Source organism: Guillardia theta (genome assembly GCF_000315625.1).
Source record: "Guillardia theta CCMP2712 unplaced genomic scaffold GUITHscaffold_1, whole genome shotgun sequence".
NCBI lineage: Eukaryota > Cryptophyceae > Pyrenomonadales > Geminigeraceae > Guillardia > Guillardia theta.
This window is the reverse complement of record NW_005434673.1, coordinates 893,877-912,740: the sequence shown is the minus strand read 5'-3', so window position 1 is coordinate 912,740 and position 18,864 is coordinate 893,877. Positions and strand designations below refer to the sequence as shown.

General features: G+C 51.5%; 8 protein-coding genes across 8 annotated transcripts in view; 3 read left to right on the top strand and 5 right to left on the bottom strand.

The window, feature by feature from the left end:
* Positions 1 to 220: 220 nt before the first annotated feature.
* On the top strand, positions 221 to 2,742 carry GUITHDRAFT_131615 (hypothetical protein; the record flags this gene model as incomplete). The annotated part of the gene is made up of 8 exons (XM_005842334.1): positions 221 to 448; positions 653 to 754; positions 889 to 1,185; positions 1,541 to 1,669; positions 1,799 to 1,945; positions 2,105 to 2,350; positions 2,451 to 2,592; positions 2,639 to 2,742. 8 exons carry the CDS (start codon positions 221 to 223, stop codon positions 2,740 to 2,742), a joined length of 1,395 nt encoding a protein of 464 aa, XP_005842391.1.
* Positions 2,743 to 2,836: 94 nt separating this feature from the next.
* GUITHDRAFT_99188 (hypothetical protein) lies at positions 2,837 to 3,097 on the bottom strand (the record flags this gene model as incomplete). Its single annotated transcript, XM_005842333.1, has 1 exon — positions 2,837 to 3,097. One exon carries the CDS (start codon positions 3,095 to 3,097, stop codon positions 2,837 to 2,839), a length of 261 nt encoding a protein of 86 aa, XP_005842390.1.
* Positions 3,098 to 3,726: 629 nt separating this feature from the next.
* GUITHDRAFT_131614 (hypothetical protein) lies at positions 3,727 to 6,680 on the bottom strand (the record flags this gene model as incomplete). Its single annotated transcript, XM_005842332.1, has 13 exons — positions 3,727 to 3,783; positions 3,826 to 3,981; positions 4,054 to 4,206; positions 4,292 to 4,519; positions 4,552 to 4,747; positions 4,791 to 4,858; positions 5,151 to 5,223; positions 5,406 to 5,464; positions 5,613 to 5,709; positions 5,761 to 5,991; positions 6,040 to 6,125; positions 6,262 to 6,314; positions 6,641 to 6,680. The coding sequence occupies 13 exons, from the start codon at positions 6,678 to 6,680 to the stop codon at positions 3,727 to 3,729; spliced, it is 1,497 nt and encodes a 498-aa protein (XP_005842389.1).
* Positions 6,681 to 7,161: 481 nt separating this feature from the next.
* Positions 7,162 to 8,194, top strand: GUITHDRAFT_160455 (hypothetical protein). The gene is made up of 7 exons (XM_005842331.1): positions 7,162 to 7,214; positions 7,416 to 7,500; positions 7,552 to 7,599; positions 7,652 to 7,784; positions 7,831 to 7,928; positions 7,988 to 8,035; positions 8,081 to 8,194. Exons 1-7 carry the CDS (start codon positions 7,177 to 7,179, stop codon positions 8,150 to 8,152), a joined length of 522 nt encoding a protein of 173 aa, XP_005842388.1. The 5' UTR covers positions 7,162 to 7,176; the 3' UTR covers positions 8,153 to 8,194.
* A 55-nt stretch (positions 8,195 to 8,249) lies between these two features.
* Positions 8,250 to 12,719, bottom strand: GUITHDRAFT_99185 (hypothetical protein; the record flags this gene model as incomplete). Its single annotated transcript, XM_005842330.1, has 25 exons — positions 8,250 to 8,423; positions 8,476 to 8,553; positions 8,604 to 8,661; positions 8,705 to 8,738; positions 8,783 to 8,882; positions 8,939 to 9,023; positions 9,073 to 9,153; positions 9,198 to 9,320; positions 9,447 to 9,476; positions 9,526 to 9,648; positions 9,703 to 9,777; positions 9,829 to 10,850; positions 11,000 to 11,080; positions 11,132 to 11,198; positions 11,283 to 11,341; positions 11,393 to 11,437; positions 11,485 to 11,533; positions 11,582 to 11,707; positions 11,758 to 11,852; positions 11,910 to 11,971; positions 12,038 to 12,092; positions 12,136 to 12,256; positions 12,306 to 12,347; positions 12,404 to 12,479; positions 12,530 to 12,719. 25 exons carry the CDS (start codon positions 12,717 to 12,719, stop codon positions 8,250 to 8,252), a joined length of 3,051 nt encoding a protein of 1,016 aa, XP_005842387.1.
* Positions 12,720 to 13,238: 519 nt separating this feature from the next.
* On the top strand, positions 13,239 to 15,041 carry GUITHDRAFT_160454 (hypothetical protein; the record flags this gene model as incomplete). Its single annotated transcript, XM_005842329.1, has 12 exons — positions 13,239 to 13,462; positions 13,512 to 13,607; positions 13,724 to 13,780; positions 13,835 to 13,873; positions 13,917 to 14,003; positions 14,093 to 14,125; positions 14,168 to 14,239; positions 14,381 to 14,463; positions 14,522 to 14,567; positions 14,678 to 14,740; positions 14,788 to 14,868; positions 14,952 to 15,041. The coding sequence occupies exons 1-12, from the start codon at positions 13,451 to 13,453 to the stop codon at positions 15,039 to 15,041; spliced, it is 759 nt and encodes a 252-aa protein (XP_005842386.1). The 5' UTR covers positions 13,239 to 13,450.
* On the bottom strand, positions 15,003 to 16,421 carry GUITHDRAFT_149788 (hypothetical protein). The gene is made up of 9 exons (XM_005842328.1): positions 16,253 to 16,421; positions 16,073 to 16,204; positions 15,896 to 16,019; positions 15,662 to 15,844; positions 15,567 to 15,611; positions 15,467 to 15,517; positions 15,385 to 15,418; positions 15,259 to 15,338; positions 15,003 to 15,211 (listed from the first exon to the last, which is right to left on the bottom strand). The coding sequence occupies exons 1-9, from the start codon at positions 16,408 to 16,410 to the stop codon at positions 15,176 to 15,178; spliced, it is 843 nt and encodes a 280-aa protein (XP_005842385.1). The 5' UTR covers positions 16,411 to 16,421; the 3' UTR covers positions 15,003 to 15,175.
* Positions 16,422 to 18,231: 1,810 nt separating this feature from the next.
* The window catches only part of GUITHDRAFT_131609 (hypothetical protein), a gene marked incomplete at both ends in the record, with an annotated part of 4,203 nt that continues 3,570 nt past the window's right edge, over positions 18,232 to 18,864 (bottom strand). The window contains 3 exons of the mRNA XM_005842327.1: positions 18,232 to 18,519; positions 18,580 to 18,641; positions 18,699 to 18,815. Coding sequence (XP_005842384.1) covers positions 18,232 to 18,519; positions 18,580 to 18,641; positions 18,699 to 18,815 — 467 coding nt within the window. The remainder of the gene's footprint in view (positions 18,520 to 18,579; positions 18,642 to 18,698; positions 18,816 to 18,864) is intronic.

Sequence of the window (18,864 nt, the reverse complement as noted above, 5' to 3'; positions counted from 1 at the left end):
GAAAAGGCAAAATGAGGTTTCACAAGAAAGAAGTTGGGAGAGGGAGGGAGAGAGAGAGAAGAGTGAGTCAATCGAGGGGAGGAGGACATTTATGGCATTATAACGATTTCGCAGCGAACTATTTGAAATGCTTTCAATCAACTTCACATCCACGAAGCTCGAAGGTAGAGACGTGCTTTTGCATTTCTAAACACGCTGGAGTACATCCTGCTTCACCGCCATGGAAGATCAACAGTCGGACATAAATGAAGCACTCAAGAGGAGAATCCACCAATTGGAGCAAAAATACAGGAAGATGACCTCGAGACAAGTGATCATGATGAGGACCAGCAAAAAGATCTTGAGAAAATTCAAGGAAAACGAGAAGCAAATGACTTCGATTCTGAATCTTGATCCAAAGGAAATCCGTGACAGTTGCGAGACCATGAAGAACGTCGTGGAGCTAAAAGTATTTGAACAGCTTGCAATGTTGAAGGAGTCCATCTCCAAGTTGAATGATCAACGTGCTGGTGAACGATTATTGCTTGCACTCTTTCATAGACTGAATGAGAACCTGCAGATTCACCCAGGAGCAATCGCCCAGCAGCTCATGAAAGGAATGGAAGCACGGCATCTGTGAACGAGGAGTGTGGTTTGAACCACGGCGAAGCAGCCTCTGGACAGCGCACAATTTCAACGGATGGAAGGGGCAGACGCAGACAAGATCAAGAATGTGCTACTGAAAGTGATTCCCCCGATTCCCAAACTGCTCAAGGTGATGAAGCCTCCGACTCACGATCGTCGCCAAAGAAGATTCAACGAAGGAGCTTAAAACGACATCGGCCGGACATCCAAGCGTCATCTGGGATCCCGCACACACACACAGAAAACTCTGTAGACAATCTTCAGTCGTCTGTTCATCACAAACGAAAACGAGAAATCGAGGGTTTCGACTCGTCATCATTTCGTACGAATAGGAAGAAACAAGGATCGCTCGAGTCAACTGATCAAGACCCATCTAATCTGTCATCTCGGCCGCAAGATCTTCAAGCTTTTGGAAAACGCCCTAATGGCCATGACAACCCCAACACAGAAAGAAGAAATGGCAAACTATCACACCAGAACTCCATGCAAAATGGAAAAGGAGATACGTTGCACGGGAATCCGGAAGGTGGCCGAGTCAGCAACGGAGGAGGCGGCGGGGAGGTAGCAGCTCCGGCAGCGGCAGCGACAGCAGCCGCATCATCATCATTTACAGCTGTATCAGGAGCATCAGCAGGAGCAGGAGGAGCAGGAGGAGCAAGAAGCGGAGGCGGAGGCAGCAGCAGACAAACAGAGGGCGGTGGGTCATCAAGAGGAGGTCAGGGAGGAAGGTCGGACGGGAATCAGGGAGGAGGCCGAGCCAGCAATGGAGGAGGCGGCGGGGCAGCAGTGACTTCGGCAGCGACATCGACAGCGACAGCAGGACCAGGAGCAGCAGGAGGAGCAGGAGCAGCAGGAGCAGCAGGAGCAGCAGGAGGAGCAGGAGGAGCAGGAGGAGCAGCAGGACGAGCGGTAGCAGCAGAAGGAGCAAGAAGCGGAGGCGGAGGCAGCAGCAGCCAAGGCAGCGCAAGGTCGCTGGGCGGAGGCGGAGGCGGAGGCGGAGGCGGGTCGTCAAGGGAAGGACCGCCCCCGCCGCCTGCTGGGGGAGGTCAGGGAGGAAGGTCGGACGGGAATCAGGGAGGAGGCCGAGTGAGCAACGGAGGAGGCGGCGGGGCAGCAGTGACTTCGGCAGCGACAGCGACAGCAGCCGCAGCCGCACTAACTTATTCAGCAGTAGCAGCAGGAGGACTGGCAAGAAGCGGAGGCGGAGGCAGCAGCAGCCAAGGCAGCGCAAGGTCGCTGGGTGGAGGCGGAGGCGGAGGCGGAGGCGGAGGCGGAGGCGGGTCATCAAGGGAAGAACCGCCCCCGCCGCCTGCTGAGGGAGGTCAGGGAGAGAGTTCGGAATCGATTGAAAGAGTTGTGGCGTTCGTTGACCTCACCCGCTCGGATATAGAAGGTGTTGCTGAGGGCTCGAACGTTTTGGACTTCAGAAGCTTCAACACTGAACTTGGTTTGTCTTGCGTCTTTATTGTTCTCATTGCAGATTGATTTCGATCGTCCAGATGAATGGTTCGAACATAACACAGGGCCTTACAACATTCATATCTCCCGCAATGTCCATGCAAGCTTCACATCGTTGGAATATTCCTTCGTCAAGCAGATGACTTTCTATGTCAACATGACAAAGTCAACTCTACACAGCAACTCGAAAGTTGTGGGGTACTCATCCAACATCATCCGCAGTGGCCACGCATGGGTGGTCGTTCATTTCCCTGAATCACAAGATTCAGTGAGTATCTCTCTTCTTTGTTCAACATTTTTTTTTAGTTTTTTGGTCTCTCTTGTTTGTTCAACATGTTTTCTTGTCCTAACGGCCATGCTGTTTGCAGTGGTGGGTCGGTAAGGTCGTGAGCAGGAATAATCAAGAACACAAGTTCAAGGTGTTTTTCCCAGAAGATCTGGCAACAACAGAATATTGTTTGGCGAAGAAGGATCAGAAACAGACCATCTACTTTATCCCGGACCCTCAAGGTCAAAGTGTTTGTTGTAACGGTTCGCTTCTGAACTTCCAAGACAGATTGTACTGCGCCCGACGGTTCTATAGACATCTCACTTCCTTTCAGGGACGAGATGAGTCGCAAGATCAGAACAATGTATGAAGAGAGCATGGCCAAGGTCTAAACTCCTCCGGCCACGGCTTTACTCAGCAGAAGCTTGTCTTTAATGATTGAAATAATACTTTACACGCGTGAGTCTCCAACAGCGATGTTCTCAGTCATCGAACGGTCTTGAGCACTCCGGCATTGATCTGACTTCGTTTCTCCAAGATGCATTGCAAGCATTCGTTTCCTGAGAGCATGGAAGCCCTTTGGCACCTAGGGTTGGATTCACTCAAAACATTCAGCAAGAATGTTCCGATCCTCTTCTTCATCTTCTTCTTCGATGCGTCAGGATGCTGCTCGTCGCAACGAAAGTCATCGAGCACGCGGATGACGAGGGTCCGACGTTGCGGGGCGATGTTGCTCTGCTCCTCCATGCCCTGTTGTGAGGCTCGAGTTGATGAGTTTGTTCAGCAGAGCGAGTCGGAGAGCTGTCAGCGCAGGTCTACGAGCCAAGAGGAAAGCAGAAGGACAGGAGCAGCCTGTCTGTCGGATTGGGAACGAGCAAGGAGCTCGTGGTTTATGTTACGTGTAGATTTTTTTGACAAAAATCTCAAACAAGACACTTTCAAATCCCAGGTTGGCCCCTGGAACCCTCCCGAGATTCTCCACCCTCCCGGCCTAACTTCTCACCCACACAAGTACCTCAGCTGTTTCTCATAATCCCTCACTTAGAAAATCCTCCACCCTGAGGGGTCCCACATAAAACCCCATACGTCAAATCTTTTTTAAAAATAAAATGCGCCGGGTTCCCAAGTCAGATTCGAAAGGGTGCGGTCTAGGTCGTGGTGGCAGTAGTCAATTTCTAAGTCCAGATTTGGTACCTCCGATAACTAATCTTTCGTGGTACCGGAGTCCCGAAGTCATCCCGACCTGTAAGCTCTCGAGGTAAAAAATGACCGATTACTGGGTCATCATCAACAGTCGTTACATTCCTCACTCGGGCCCGGGGCCCGGCACTCAGTGTTATTAGTCCGAGTCGCCGCCAGTCCTCCGAGGCACCCGGTCAGGCCCTGGATAGTTGTCGGTAGACTAAGTCGAGCTGCAGGAAGTGTTCTTGCACCTACAGTCGCATCAGCCCTCGAATCTCTTTCACTCAGCTCACCGAGATGGCCGGGCTCGCTAGCTTGACGACATCGTTTCTCAGCTTCGAGACCTGCCGGGGGTCGATGTCCCTTATGCCGGTCTGTAGCACTTTCCCCATCTGCCACACGAACAAGCATCGCAACCCCATCGATCTGAAAGTCTCCGTGCCCCCGACCTGCACATCCTGAGTGTCAGTACGAGCTTGTGGGCACCGGAGAAGCCGGTGGAGCTGAAGGGAGGACTTGACCTGTTCGGAGATGAGGCATTTGTTGACTTCATGGACGATGTCCAGGAGGTCTTCCCGAGTCCTCTGATTCCTCGACCCGATCCATGAGATCGCTCCCGAGACTCCGGCCGTGGCGATGGCGATGGCTGAGAGCACTGGGAGCATCGCGAGGACCTGTCGTGCAGGTTTCAGGGAACTTCCGTCAACCCCTCCAAGGCACTTGTAGGTTGAGTTGTTGCGCTTCAAGCAGCCTCTGCACCGTAGTCATCTCCGTCTCAAAGTTCAGCTTCATCTCTTGCAGCTGGATCAGCCCCTGCCGACCTCTCAGCTCCTCCCCATTCCTCCTCTCCAACGTCTTGCTCACTGCTCGCAGAAGTTTTCCTGTCAACGCCCCCTTGATCGGCGACCGCATCTCCAGCTCGAAAGTCTTCATGATGCCTTCCATCCCTCCAGCGCTCGTCCGCTTCAGCTCATCCTTGTAGAACGACTGCCACCCAACATCAGGCTCCACGACTGTACGCGCTCGGCAGCAACATCAATCATGCGTTGCAGCGCTTGGCGCGACCTCTCCACGGCCTCCTGCATCTCATTCCCTGCTGGCTTCTCGAAGAGGAGTTTGGAGATTGCTTTCATCGGCTCCCGCAGGTTCTCTTGGACCACGTTGGAGACGGCCTCGGACGCAGTGTCCTTCCAGGCGCTAACAGACTTGAAGAAACTTGTAGAGTGTGAGCACAAGGGACAGCAGCAGGGGTAAGGACCTCCTGGACGATGCAGACGTCTTCATCACAATCGCTGTGGTTCCAATCAGGAGCACGTCGGGCCAATGCTGCAGGCCCTCCTCAGTTACGGACTCTTCCCCTCTCCTGCAGTTTGACCTGCTGTAGGAAGGACGGGGGGCTGTGCTCCAATCCTCGTAGCTTGATTTCTTGCAATTTCTCTGGGACTGTCTCGGCAAAAGCACGCAGCCTGATCAGGGTGTCTCTTGGATTTTCTCGTGCCTTCCTTCGAACCCAACTAGTTTCTTCTTCATAGCGCACACAGGAATAGTTTGAATTGAACAGAGCAATGTTCTAGATCCATGACCAGTCACAGGTGGCCTTTGAAAGTTTCAAACGCACCTGGCAAACAGCTTTCTCGAGGCTATAAAGATCGGAAGATTTCCTCAGGTCCCCGATGTTGGTCAAAATCTTCCTGCCAAGTCGCGTCTGAGTCGTCGAGAGTTGCGAAGGGATCTTTTGAATCACCCAATACGTTCGGCAGAAAGGCTGGCAATTATCTCTGCTCCCTTCATACAGCATTGTCAGGGTACTGATGAGCAACACACGATTACCCGCTGATGAACGCGGCACTCGTGGATTCTGTTCTCCAAAGACCTCGCCGGGAACAAGGAGGAGAAGTCTGTCCCGAGTGGGAAGGAAAGCGTCTCCAGGCCCTGGAAGAGACGGTGATAACGGTTCAGAAGGAAGCGCAGCAAGCACAAGTCTCCAAGGTGTCATGCTCCGCTCGTACCAGACATCGCCATCGGATCGAAGCTTTCAACATCATCACTCGAAAAGAGTGAGAGCATATCAAGCCATCACCTTCTCAATCTGGGGTAGCAACCCATGGCAGATCACATCGGAGAGGCGGAGGCATGTCATGGCTGCCGCTATTGTCAGCGCTTGATCCATCGTCTTCCTGCAGCCAAGATATCTTCAGAGAAAAAGAAGCTCGCGTGTTTGCCGTCACCTCTTCCGTCTCTTCTTCAACTCCTGGTCGTAACCTTTGTCCTCTACAAGGAACTGAGGAAGGTTGTCACCGTCACTGACCAGATCCTCCAGGTCGTTGAATCTGCTGAGTGGATCTGAATCTTCTTCCATGGTGTCATAAGAATCTGCCGGACAAACATCGTTGCTCTTCCTGTACAAGTTTTCTTGAGAGCACAGAATCAGGTCAATGGCGTTAAGCAAGGCCGGAACACTGTGCCAAGGAAATGGTCAGCAGCACCACCGAGCAGACTCGCAGAACCTGTCGGCTGAAGATATCTTGATGGCAAACGTCGAGGCTATCGGGTTGTTCCATGTTGCCGCGAGGTTCTGAATGTGATCCGCAATCTGCAGAATGGTCGTGAATGGACAAGAATAGGACCGGTGAGACAAGAGGACCTCTTCGCTCCAAGGAAACGACAACTGCGCATTGCTCGATCTGGTCGTTGCCCCTCAGAAAGATCAAGTGCAAGAAGAGATCAACCTTGACTTTCGGAGGACGTACAACAGTAAGGTCGTGAAGTAAATGATAAGGAACTGTTCAAAAGTCACATTCTTCTCAAATCAACAGCAGAGTGATACATTTATGGGCAAAGAGTCATCCATTCCACCACGATCTCTCCACCATCTGCTCAACCGATTCCCTCCTCCTCCTTTCCCTTTGCTTCCTCCGCCACCACCTTCACCGGTATTACCAAACACAATGGAAAGTATTCACTTACCAGCAAGGAGTGGTGTGAGCTGAGTCCTTCTGTTCCGACATTTCAAATGTAGCACATGAGTTTGCTTTGACTGTATCGGAGGCCTCAACCCAATAGACGCTCCAAGAATACCGGGAGCTGATTGTACTTGAATGAAACAACCTTGGATGGGACTGGCGGAGATGGGTGTCAAACTGATCATCGTGCCTTCCAAGGTGCACAGAGAGCTGCTCTTGAGTGGCTGCTCTACACAAGCAGTCCTAGATCAGCGCTTGTCATACAGCATCTCGCTCGTCTTCCTCCTCGCCCGCACCATGGTCCATCAATGCGACCATTCGACATTTGCCTTGGGTTCTTTGTTTGGAGGAGTTAACACCCACCCTTTCCCCAATACAGGATGGAAATTTGAGGGGTGGGTGGTAGAGTACATATTGAAAATGTTTGCTGGTTTACCCGGCGTTGCCTTGTTCACCAGCACATTGTGAGCACCCTACCCCAAGTCACCTCCTCTTTGTTGCACTACCCCATGTTCAGACTCACGCACCCCAGTAGGGTCACTACCCACCCTGACATTATTGGCTTTGAACCCCACCAATTTACCTGTGGTTTTCTGAACCTACTGTCCTTGCACCCCATACTACCCCCACCCCCTAGGAACTCACCGGCTCCGATGACAAGGACTTAGCGACGCAAGGAGCATGGCGGGATGGTTCTTTATCAAGAGCGAAATGAATGGGTAAGGGAGGAGGAGAGGAAGGAGACGGGGAGGAAGAGAGACTGTATGCTGTTGCGATAGAGGAGGATGGATAGAGAGGTAAGGAGAGGCAGAGAGAATGAAGAGATGGAAAGGATGTTTCTTGTCTCCGAGATCTGAGACGCGATACATTCGTTGATTCGCCTTGTGGCATCTCGTGTCTGTAAATGTGAAGTTATGCAGGTTGTGCTTGGACAATGTTTATGGACAGAAGGAGGAGAAAAACAGGGTGTGGATGTATCCGCACAATGGAACAGATGCACAACAGGTTCTCTACATATCATTCATCATCGCGCCATTGAAATGGTTGGATTCGCAGTGGCGATTTGACGACGATGGAAGACTGGAGAACAAGGGCAGTTCGTTGGTGAAGAGATTTCCCTTGTGATAGTCAGTGCATAATTTGACCTCGTGTCAAGGTCCTGGATGTTGAGAACGGGAACAAGGAGAGCGGGACCAAGTTGTGGATGTACAACAAGAACGACACCAAGGCGCAGAAATGGAAGTACAACGCAGAGAGCATGGTACTTCAGTGTGAACTGAACGGACTTGGTTGAGACATCTCCTTGATGCATGCTCGGGGTGATACTTTCTCCAGTCCTGGACATCAAAGATGCCAACCCCAACCCAGAGGCCACTCTGCAGATGTGGCCTGCCAACGGACACGCGGCACAGAAGTGGAAACTGTTGCCTGTGGTCAGTTGGATCTCACTTGCTCCTTCCTCTCCCTTGCCATGCTCTGATATCTGGAGTAGGATCCAGCCCAAAATGCTGCAGCAGAGAAGGCGGAGGAGACGCAGGCGGTGAGAGTTCCCATTGCGCCCTCTGCCTTGATAGGTGGTGTGCAGCAAACGTCGGAAGCATCGAAGCCCAAGAAAGGTCTCTTCGGCGGGTTTGGAGCAGACGTGTTGGGTTGGTAGAAGAAGCTCGTGGTTATCACTGTTACATTAAAGGATTTATCTAAAGAGCAGGGGTAAGGCTAGTGTGTGTCAAGCTAGAAAGGGGAGGTGCTTGAGATCAGATAGAAGAGTCGTCGCTTTCCAGCACGCTGGTCTCGCTCGGAGAGGTGTAGCCGTGCAAGTCGATACATACAAGCTGCTCGTCGATGAGGGCCTGGAGGTTCTGGCAGCACTTGTCGTCAAGGTTATAGTGCCTGCAGAACGATCCCACAAGGTGTGCCACGTCATCGCCCTGCCAACACGCGTCACATCTTGCACTCGCTGCACTCCCTTCGGCCTCGTACCTTGTGGACTTCCAGCCTCTGCATCTTGCCGTTGCCAAGGTCAACATCCAGGCAGAACAAGGGCGGGTTGACGAAATTCTGTGCGGAGAAGGTCAGCGCACAACAAGGTAAGTGCTGAGCTCGGTAACCTTTCGGATCTCAGTCAGAAGCATGGGAGGTCTTGCTTCCTGGCTCGGGGGGCTCAAACTGTTCTTGTCAGACGTGGAGAAAGGTGAGGGAGGTAGATCACCTCTTGGCAGTGATGTTTGCTTCAGGCTCTTCCCCTGTCATGCGAGTGAGAGATAGAGAGTTGAGCTCACGGTATCACCTCTTCGCACTCTGTCGACGTGTCTCTTGCTCGCGTCCTCTCTGGGCTTGACCGACGAGTCCTTGTTGCCTGAAACTTTCGGAGATTTGCTCACCAGCGTCTTGCGAACAGAATCGCGTCAGGGGTACATTCTCAACTTTACACACGTGAGCTTACAGGTCGGAATGTGCAAAGTTCAAGCTCTCTTTCCTCCCAGGTCTTTGTGTTCTCACACTTCTTCTTGTGCGATGATCCATAGAACCTGAAGGCGGTGAGATCTTCAAGGAGGACATACACAAGAAGCTCCTCACAATCTGTCTTCTACGCTCGTGGTGTCCGAGTTCGACTTGCGGGTATGCGACCTGGTGGGGTTGACAACAGGCCGGAAAGTGCTGGAGCTTGTCAGGGAGAAGAGGGGGGTCAACAGATGGAGTACCAGTGCTCCATCTCCTTCTCGTCCTGCTTCTGTCGAGCTGCAAACATCTTCTCGAACTTCTTTCGAGACAACTGATGGAGGATCTCGTGCCGGGGGATCTGATTCAAACTGCCGTCAAGACCTCTGCTTACAAGCAAGTCAGCAAGGCTCCTTCACGTCAATCAGACTGCATGCCTCGGGACGTTCCTCTGATCCCTTGGGCTCTCCCGGGGCTGATTCTTCTCCCGAGCTTTGGAGAAAGGATGGTACCCCTCCGAGTTTGCCTTGGCTGCAGGAGGGCTGCTGGACAGTCACACCGAAACCGCGAAGGTCGAGCATTGACAATCACCTTGACAGTCCTTCCTGGAGCTCTTCTTCAAAGGTGTGGCGGAACTTTTCTTTGATGCTCTGCAGTCGCATGTTGACCTCTTGTATCCTGTCTATGACTCCATCGAAGATCTGAATTCGCTTCCTGGGCAGCAGATCTCAGACGAGGAACCCCCCACCCCTCAGCCATGGGAGTTACTTTGTGGCGAGTGAGATTGAGTCATGCAGACCCAGTTGTATGATGGAGATGGCTCCCATGTTGTTGATGTCGTACCTGGACAAGCACAGTCACTTATCATCTTGTCGCGCCACAAGGTTGGAAGACCTCTTCAGCCATCGCTCCATTGCGATCTTGCGAGAGGTCAAGATACCCGAGGAGTTCAACACAAAGTCAGTGAGCCTCAGGGTCCGGTTCTCTTGGTCGTAATACTCGAAGAGCAGGTCACACTCCGAGTCGTTGAGCTTTCCTCCCAACTCCCTCACTATCTTCCGAAACTCTTGCGCGGCTTCCAGTTGCAACTGCTTCAGCCTCTTTTCAAAGCCAGCCCTCTCACTTCGAATCTGGTGTGAAGGCTTGTTGCTGGACAGCCGGTCCAGGAAGATAATCCTTGCCATGTCCGACAAGATTCGAAGCACATTCTTCTTGTCCTCATTCTCGAGCGACTCGATGCAATGATTCTCTCTGCATGACACGAGGGTTTCTGTAAAGATCTCCAGAGGAACGGTCAGCATCTCCGGATCTTTTTCTTTCGTGACTTTGGACATTTGCAGCACCTCCGCCCACACTTGTTTCAAGGTCTTCTCCCTCAAGCTCTGATTGGAGCACACAAACAGGTAGACCCGTGAGTTGCTGTGCTCGAAAACACGATGGAAACCACGAGAGAAAGAAAGGAAGTTGACGGCTGACTCGTTGTTCAGGTTCGTCACGAACCCAAACCTCTCGATAGCTGACATGTAGTCTTTCTTCTTCCTGTGAGCACTCAGCTCCTCCGACTTGGGAGTTATCTTGGAGTGCCTCCTCAGGCTCTGCTCCTCTTCGTCTCTCTGTCTCTCCAGCTCCTGCAGCATCGTCCGTCGTTTCTCTGCCTTCTCGTAGAGCGAGTGGCAAGCTGCACTCTGCTGGGACGTGAAAGAGGCGTCTCTGATCACGACCCCCCGTGACGACTGGCTCCCGCACGACAGATCGCTCACGTCCCTGTTGGACCTCCTCCCTCCTTCTTTCATGTGTTTCTCTATCCCAGCCAGGTCCAGTCCCGGAATCTGTGAAGTCGGACTTCTTGTCATGTTGCTGAACTTCATCTCCCTGCGTTCTGCGTCCTTGTGCAGTCGCTCCCACACCTCCTCGCCCTGTTCAAGCACCAGAGGCGGTGAATTCACTTGGAGAAAAGATAGGGCGTGAAGGGAGGGGGTAGCACTTCAAGGGAGGAGGTAGCACTTCAAGGGAGGGGGTAGCACTTCAAGGGAGGAGGTAGCACTTCAAGGGAGAGGAGTGTCACCTCAGATCTCCTAGCGATCCTCCTGGATCTCTCGCACAGGCGGGGAGTGTGAGTGAGCCCGAGGTCCCTCTTCAACTTCTCCTGGGGGAGCATGTTGACAGCAGTCAAGGTCGTCGGCGACCGCTGGCTCACCTGCAGCAGATGCTTCTGAAAGTCTCGCTGTCTCTGCGCGTCCTTTCCATACAGCTCCGTCTTCTTTCTGTTCCGAACGATCAAAAGAAATTCAATTCAAGGGAGATCCAGCAGCTATTCAGAGCAAAAGTAGTCGGAGTTCCGAACTTACTCTTCCTTCACTTCGTAGTCTGTTATGCGAGGGGAGAATATCAGCTCCCGGCTCTCCTCCTTGATGTATTTTCAGTGACCTCTTCATGTGAGACTACCGGAAAGACTGACCTGCTCTCGGGTTCTCTTCAGCCTCTCTAGTCTCTCTTGCTTTATCTGCGCAGTGCAAGTGAAATGAAGGACACCCGTCAGATATTCCTCACTTGCTCTAGCATGAGCAGTCGTTCAACCACAGGCATGTCCCGCCTCAACCTTGTTCAACATCAGACCAGCTCATCCTCTTCCATAGCCCGAAATTACGTTTTGCTCGACTGCGAAATCCGCGGTGTGAAGGTGTTTTCGATGTCTTCCTTGGCTTCTTCTTCTCTCTTCAGCATGTTCATGTATTCTGCTTTCTGATATTTCTTGAGCTGACCTTCCTGATATCTGAAAGTAGCTTCAGAGATCCACAGACGTAACGCGTACAAGGCTCCCACAAGAATTCCCCATAATTCCTTCCTTTGTCAGGCTTCCTCCTTGAGGCTAGCTGCATGGACTTTTGATTCAGATGAGGTTTGACATTCTTGGTTTGCTGATTGAACAGATCACAATCACACTACAGTTTTCAATCAAATTCAGGCTGTCACACCATGCCCTCAGCTTGTTTCGACATCTCCTGCTTGACTTGTTGTTTCTTGATCAAGATGATTCCTATCACAGCCAGATTCAAGTCAGTGAACATCATGCACGGCAGGATGACATCTGGAATTCATTCACCTTCTTCATACAGACGCTCATGAACGTTCTTAACTCCGCTCTCCTCGTTCAGCACCTTGACATCACTCTCAGCTGGGATCTCCATCACACCAACTCACCTTGTCGTTCTCCGTCAGCACATCATTCGAGCTCCATCGAGGACCGAGCTTCGGAGTAGCAAGAGAAGGCCCCAGCAATGGTGTCCCGTTCCTGGACGACCCTTGACCATAGAGTTCGGCGCTGGGGCATCGCATTACAACAACCCCACTCCCAACCCCGGCAGCCATACCTGAGCCTGCCAGCAGCAGAGAAAGGTTGTGGAGAGTTTTGCCTTCGCAAACATGTCAGTGAGCTGCTTCTTTGAAAGCAAATAATATCAGTACTCACAAGTAACCGCTGGTCTGTGCAAGTCGCAGCTGTTGTTCGGGGAAGATCAAGCGGACATAATTGGCAGGCACCAAACCTGAAAGCCATGAGGTGAGGGATGAACGCGATACTTGTCCAGGGCTAAACCTATCTGTCCTTTAAGCTCGCACTCATACCAGCCTTCTTCTGGGCTGCTGTATAGGATCATCTTGTCTCCTCGTGCGAAGGAGAGCTCGTCATCTTCCACCGCCTCGTAGTTGTACAGAGCTTGAGCTGTCTGCAGGGGCTCAGGCATGCAGCCTGACCGCATGGACGAGAGGTCTGGACTCGCCGCCATGTTGGGAACCTGTCGAAGTTGGTCGCCAGTGGTCGTCTGCTCCCTGCAGTGACCTCGCTCTCTACTCCTCACCGTTGGATCCCCCGCCGGCGCTGCATGAAAAATTCAACTGGTCCTGGATCCCAGGGACCGACGGCCGGTGCGGTTTAAATCGATTCAACAGCGGCCAGCGGGACTCCCCGGAGTCATGGTTGATTGCAGCGCCGGGCCGCCGGGGCGGCCCGGCCCGTCTTGCTGCCCGGGCCGCACTGACGGTCCGATCAATGCCGTCCGGTGCCCGGTCAGTTTCCGGCGGGTCTTGATGCCGACAGGAACCCCGACGATGCAGGAGGATCCGGTAGAGCGGTACATGGCGCTATGCTACGGGTAAGGAGCAGGAGCAGGAGCTTGAGGATTGGAGAGGAGAGGCGTTTATGGAAGGAAGGATGAAGACTGTGGAATGAAAGGAAAGAGCGAGCTGGGGAGAAGGGAGTTGATGGTTGATGATGTGACTGCAATAGGTACTCCCGAAAACTGTTCATTGACAAACAACAACTCCCGAAGAAGTAGACGTTTCCGATGTAGTCTTTATTTCTTATGGTGGGACAGTCGAGAAGAAGAAGAGTTCTTTCAGACCGATCGACAGCTCGAGGCTCTTTGTGGCGGCAACCATAACGACGGTGAATGAGAGGGAAAACGAGCTGGATTCAATCGACTGACACGTCGTAATCTTGTATCAAACTGCAGCGACTATGCATATGAAGGTCTTTTCTCATCTGTCTATCAATTATCTGCACTGATACGTCGGCAAAGAAAATATCAGATCGAGATGAATATGTTGTGTATGAAAGAATGATTGGAGATTGGACTTATCGCTTCAAATCTCGATTCTTCTGTGATGAAAGCGATGTAAGTGATTGTCTACTACATTTCTCAGCTGCTCTTTACCTTGACCTTGGCTCTACTACATTTCTCAGCTGCTCTTTACTTTTACCTTGGCTTCCTAATGACGCATTCACTTTCAGACACCTTCCGAAGTCCATCAGTCCACGCAGATCGTTCCTCCATCGTCTATGAATTTGGTGAAACTACAAATCATCATCTGTTCTTGGATCCGAACTGAATGGATCTTGCAGAAACCCATCGACCTGCCCTTGAGGAAAGATCTGGGAGAGGTTGTGAAAGCTGCGATTGCTCCTCCTCTCATTGAGAGTTCAGGCTGGTTGTGTCTTCCAAAGTGCAGTCGTGCTCTGCAACCTCTTGACAGACAGAAACTTTGTGCTTCACCAGTATATGAATTCGCAGGTCTCTTGCATGCCTGCCTGCCTCATGATATCGCAACTTCATACATCTCACTTCCTTGGGATACGTGTTTGAATCGAGCTTTTCTGCAGAAGAAAGTCGTCGAGGTTGGAAGCGGGACAGGGGTAAGGGGAGCTTGACTGGCATGGCATTTTGAGAAATTTCAGGTGCTCGGCCTTGCAGCTGCAGCGGTTGGAGCAACGGTTTGCATGACTGACTTGCCTCATGTGTTGGATCAGGTGAGGAGGAGAGGGAGGGATGGGTAGAGTGCGAAACAACACAGGAGGTGGGGCTGGGGCTGGTCTTGATAGGAGAGGACTTGGTTGGCAGAGATTCTTTCGAGGGGTTTTGCGAGCTTTGAGCTGAATCTGAGTATGAAGCTACGTGGAAACCTGCAACTTTACTGCTCGAGCAATCCTCTCGGCGAAGATCTACAGAGCAGATGTTCAGTCGAACAACTCACGTGAGGGAGGAGGGCCAAGTGCTGTGCTGGCAATGTCTGAAATGGCCTGGAATGACAGATGGGGCTCTGAATCTGAGGCTGCACATGTCGGAAAGGCAGACTTGGTGTGTGCTGATTCCTCGCCCTCTAGCTCACCTTCCCTCCCCTCTTGCTGTCAACATCCACTTTCCTGCGTTCGCCACTGCTGCGCTTGATGATCAAGACGTTTGCACAGATCCTGTGCTCAGATTGTTTGTACAAGGAGGAAGTTCATCGCGCCCTTCTAGAAACCCTCCAGGTAATGCTGTAGGAAATTGTGAGGCTGCTGCTCAACAGGTTGAACAGGCTCTTTCTCATCACGATACGCTCATCGTCCTGTCCTTTGAGATTCGCCGAGCTCCAATCGAAGCAAACTTCATACAGCAGGTGAGATAGAATTTCACGAGTCTCAGAGAAGGGAAGATGAATCGAACATGGTAATGTTTGGCCATCTTGACTTTTCTTGTCAGGCCGGTGAGAGGTTTGAAGTGGAGCGGTTCTTTCAGAGTATGCGAGACGATCACGATGTACAGTTGTATTATCTCAGACCCAGAAGATGAGAAGAAAGACAAGGATATATCAAGGAGATAACTCGATCAGAATATAATACATGATGAAAACAGCAAATAAAGGGGGGTAGATCGAACGTTTTGTGACCTTGCAGCAAGCGCATTGTCATATTGTGTAAATCCCTTCAAAGATTAGCAAGGAGAGGGTTTGTGTGCTTGCCCTGTTAAAAACGTCACATACCATTATTATGGAAAAGAAGTGCAGGACCTCGACGAAGTGACGAGAGTCTTGACGAAGAACCATATGCCTCACGTTTTGGTTGAACGCAAGTAAAGATTGTCGGTCGCCTGCTAACGTGTCACGGATGGTGAAATATCAGAACAAAGTCCTAACCTTCAATCACAGAGCGTAGGAAATCTGCTACCTCCTGCCACATGAATTCAACACTCTCACCGAATTCATCATCCAACCAGACCTCCTGTTCCGCAAGAATGGCCTTGTCAAGAGGAGTATCTTTCATCCAGTCCTGAGGGACAATGAGCACATGCCATATCAACCAGACATCATCATCTTACATGCGAAAGAGGATCCGCTCCGAACGAGATCAAAGTCTTCACAGACTGAACAACAAGTCGTCAACAACAAGTCGTCTCCCCTACCAGAACGTCACCTCCATGTTTCCCAGTTGTGCAGCCATGTGCAGGGCTGTCATCCCTTGTGCGTTTGCCATGTGAACATCCGCACCCAGGTGAACGAGCACGTCGATCAGCTCGACATGATTGTTCTTCGCTGCCAGTTGCAGCGCATTCGCCTGTAGTCCGTCCCCCGTCCGAATATGGTTGGGCCATGCTCCCTGGTGGGGGGAAGAGTCAGCTGACAAGCCAAGGACGCTGTTCCCATTCACCTGCTTCACGAGACTGATGGTCTCCTCGACGTCTCCCTGTTCAACCGCGTCCCAGAGCTTCACGATGAGGTCCTGGTACTCCATCGAGGAGAGCTCTCCAAAAGAGCGGACTCTGTACACAGGCCTACCAATATGTCACATCGACTTGCATCCAGAGTGCAGAGCAGCCAAACTCACGTGCTCTTCTGCCTGCGGAAAGTATTCGACGAGTCTCTGGCAATGTCCGGGATGATAGCGACGGGTGCAGCGGCTGCTTTCAACCCTCCAATGGAGGGGGTGGAAGGGGATGAAACAACTTGAAAAGGTTGTCTATGGATCACGATCAGTTCAATCTCTGCACACAACCTCAACTCTCACCTGCTGCATGATCGCTCTCTTTGTGAAAGTTCGCGCAAATTTTGTGAGGAGCTCCTGACCAGTTCGTTGAGCATTCCGGAGCTCCCACCAAAGGGAGTGGCCGATGCATAATTTGACAACGCTGCTAAGGCAAGTAGGATGTGTTTGGTACGTGTCATGTCTTGGTAAGCTGAAAGCAGAAATGTGTCAACGCCTTGTAGGAAACATGAATCGATATTCATGAAAGCTACACCAATTTGCATCACACAATGCCCTTGGTCGCTAGAGTTTGCCATAGACACCATAAAGCTAAAACCGACAGACAGAAGGAAATGTTGAGGAGGATGAATACATACAGTCCATGATCCTCTTAATATGGATCAATGGCTGATGGAGAGTTGGCCACCAAGGAAGTGAAACAGATTTACTTTCAGTTGTGTTTGTCGAGGATGATGAGAGTAGGGACGATGCAAATTGATAATCACGCAGAACATGCCACATAACGAACAGAACATGTCAAGGAGCATGCAAGATACTGAGAAGGGCGACATTGTTGTGGTTGCGAGAATTTTTTGACAGACATGCTGCAGACGTAGCATGGATAGTGGCAACAAGACTAGCCCGCAGGGTGTGGAATGGGTCCCTTCACTGAGGGTGGGGTAGATGACGGGGTGATTTCCAGTCAAACATAGGGTACACAAGTGGAAAGAGAGGGTAATACCGAGTGGGGTGGCAAGATAAGTGGGGTAGGGGGTTGGTCGTACAATCATGGGTCGTCAACAAACGACGACACGGGTTGGTCATCTTGATGACGAGTTTAAAGGAGGGTGGGGTGATACATTATGATGGGTAGGGGTGGTATATAAAGGTTGCATCAGGATCTGCTGATTCGATGCAGGATGGGGTTGTATTCCACTCAGTGAAAGGGTGGTAGGACCAGAGGCTTCAAAGGGTGGGGTAGTTGGTTGCATTGAGCTTGAAGGGGGTGGATGGGTTAGGAACAGGGGTATGGTGGGAGACTTTTTGTTTTCAATAGGGAATTGGTGGAGGTACTCAAAGGGAAAATGAGGGGGTAGAGGTAGTAGTCAACCAGTTGAGGAGGGTGGGTGGAGGGTGGGGGACTTTTTGTTCAATGAAGGGACGGAATTGGGCGACTACCCCATCCCCCATTTGCCCTTGATGATAAGTGCCAATCAGGGGTATGATAGCCTCCGTGCACGGGAGGGGCCGCATCTCAGTACTCTTTATAAAACCATATTGAAAGTAAAATTACCATAAATATTTATAAATCGAAACGTTAAGATATAACTGCTTTTGAAAGCATTCTGATTTGAAACAAGTATTTTAATTCTAAATTTAGAATCAAATTCTGATGGTTTTCTGACACTGGTGCGGCCGGGCCCCGGCCCCGGCCGCCAGGCCGCTCCGCCGCCGGGCTGCCGTTTCACTCAAATCGGTGACTCAACTGAGTTGGCCCCGGGCCCAGTGACCTTGAAGGTCATTGGGCGGCCCGGCCGGGGGCCGGCCAGTGTGTCCACATACTGATTTTTAACTTAACTTTGAGCAAAAAAAGTTTCTAGGTAGTAATCATAGTAGTGACTGTCAAGTTTTCAAGTTTGGGGACAGCAGTGAGCAGCCAGTGACTCAGTTTCTCGCGCGCGGCGCACTGCACTGCATGCTCGACTCTCGGAGAGTCACCGCGTCCTAATTGTTCTCGTACTGATTTTTGACTTCACTTTGAGTAAAAAAGTGACTAGTCGGGAGCGGCGGAGTTTCAAGTTGGCAGCCGCCGCAGGACTCTGACTGCCCACCGATGATCCCTGACAGTGACTTGAGCCTTCAAGGCTAGTAGCCGAGCAACACTGACATAGTGAGTCGTCGGAGGACCAATCTGGTTCCGAAGTTCATAACTTGAACGCATCATCGGAATTATCATTGGCGTGGAAGCACAACTTGACAACTTCAATTGGCAGCCTAAGCCTTTATCAAGGCATTCAAAGTCACAAGTTCCCCATCCATCGGTGATCGGAGAGCTCAGGCCTCAGATCGCTCAAGCAGGCAGGAGCTTGTACTCGATGATACCGCAGAGGCCATATGCATCCATCTCCGTATCCTTCCTCAGCCTGACAGACAAACCGAAGGGAAGGAGGGGTAATTGATGCGCAGAAGGAACGGTCAGAAGGGAAGGGAATGGCAGGCAAATCGTACTGGAAGGGTGTCGAAAGAGGATTGGAGAGGACTCTGCCCGCCCGGAGCTTCACGTGCAGATTGGAGTCCGTTACATCTCCCTGCCAACTCAAAGTCACTACAACTTACACTCTTGTCCAAGGTCTGGAGGGTATGGCTACCAGATTTATCTTATGCATCCCTGACCCCTCGAGAGTTTCAGGGAAGTCGGCGGACGCAGGCACTGCCAGATCAGCAGCATCAGCACGGAGGAAGACGGGAGGAGGTTGGCGTTCCACACCGAGCGCTCGTAGGACGATGCCCCAAGGATGGTCTGTATGGATGCAAAACCCCATCTTGGATCCTTTCGCGATGGTGATGGGGCGAGCAAGGGGAATGGGCCCGTAGTTGTCAGGGCCTTCTGGGTCGTAGTCGTCGAGTTTCGGGAGACCGCTATGGTTGACCCA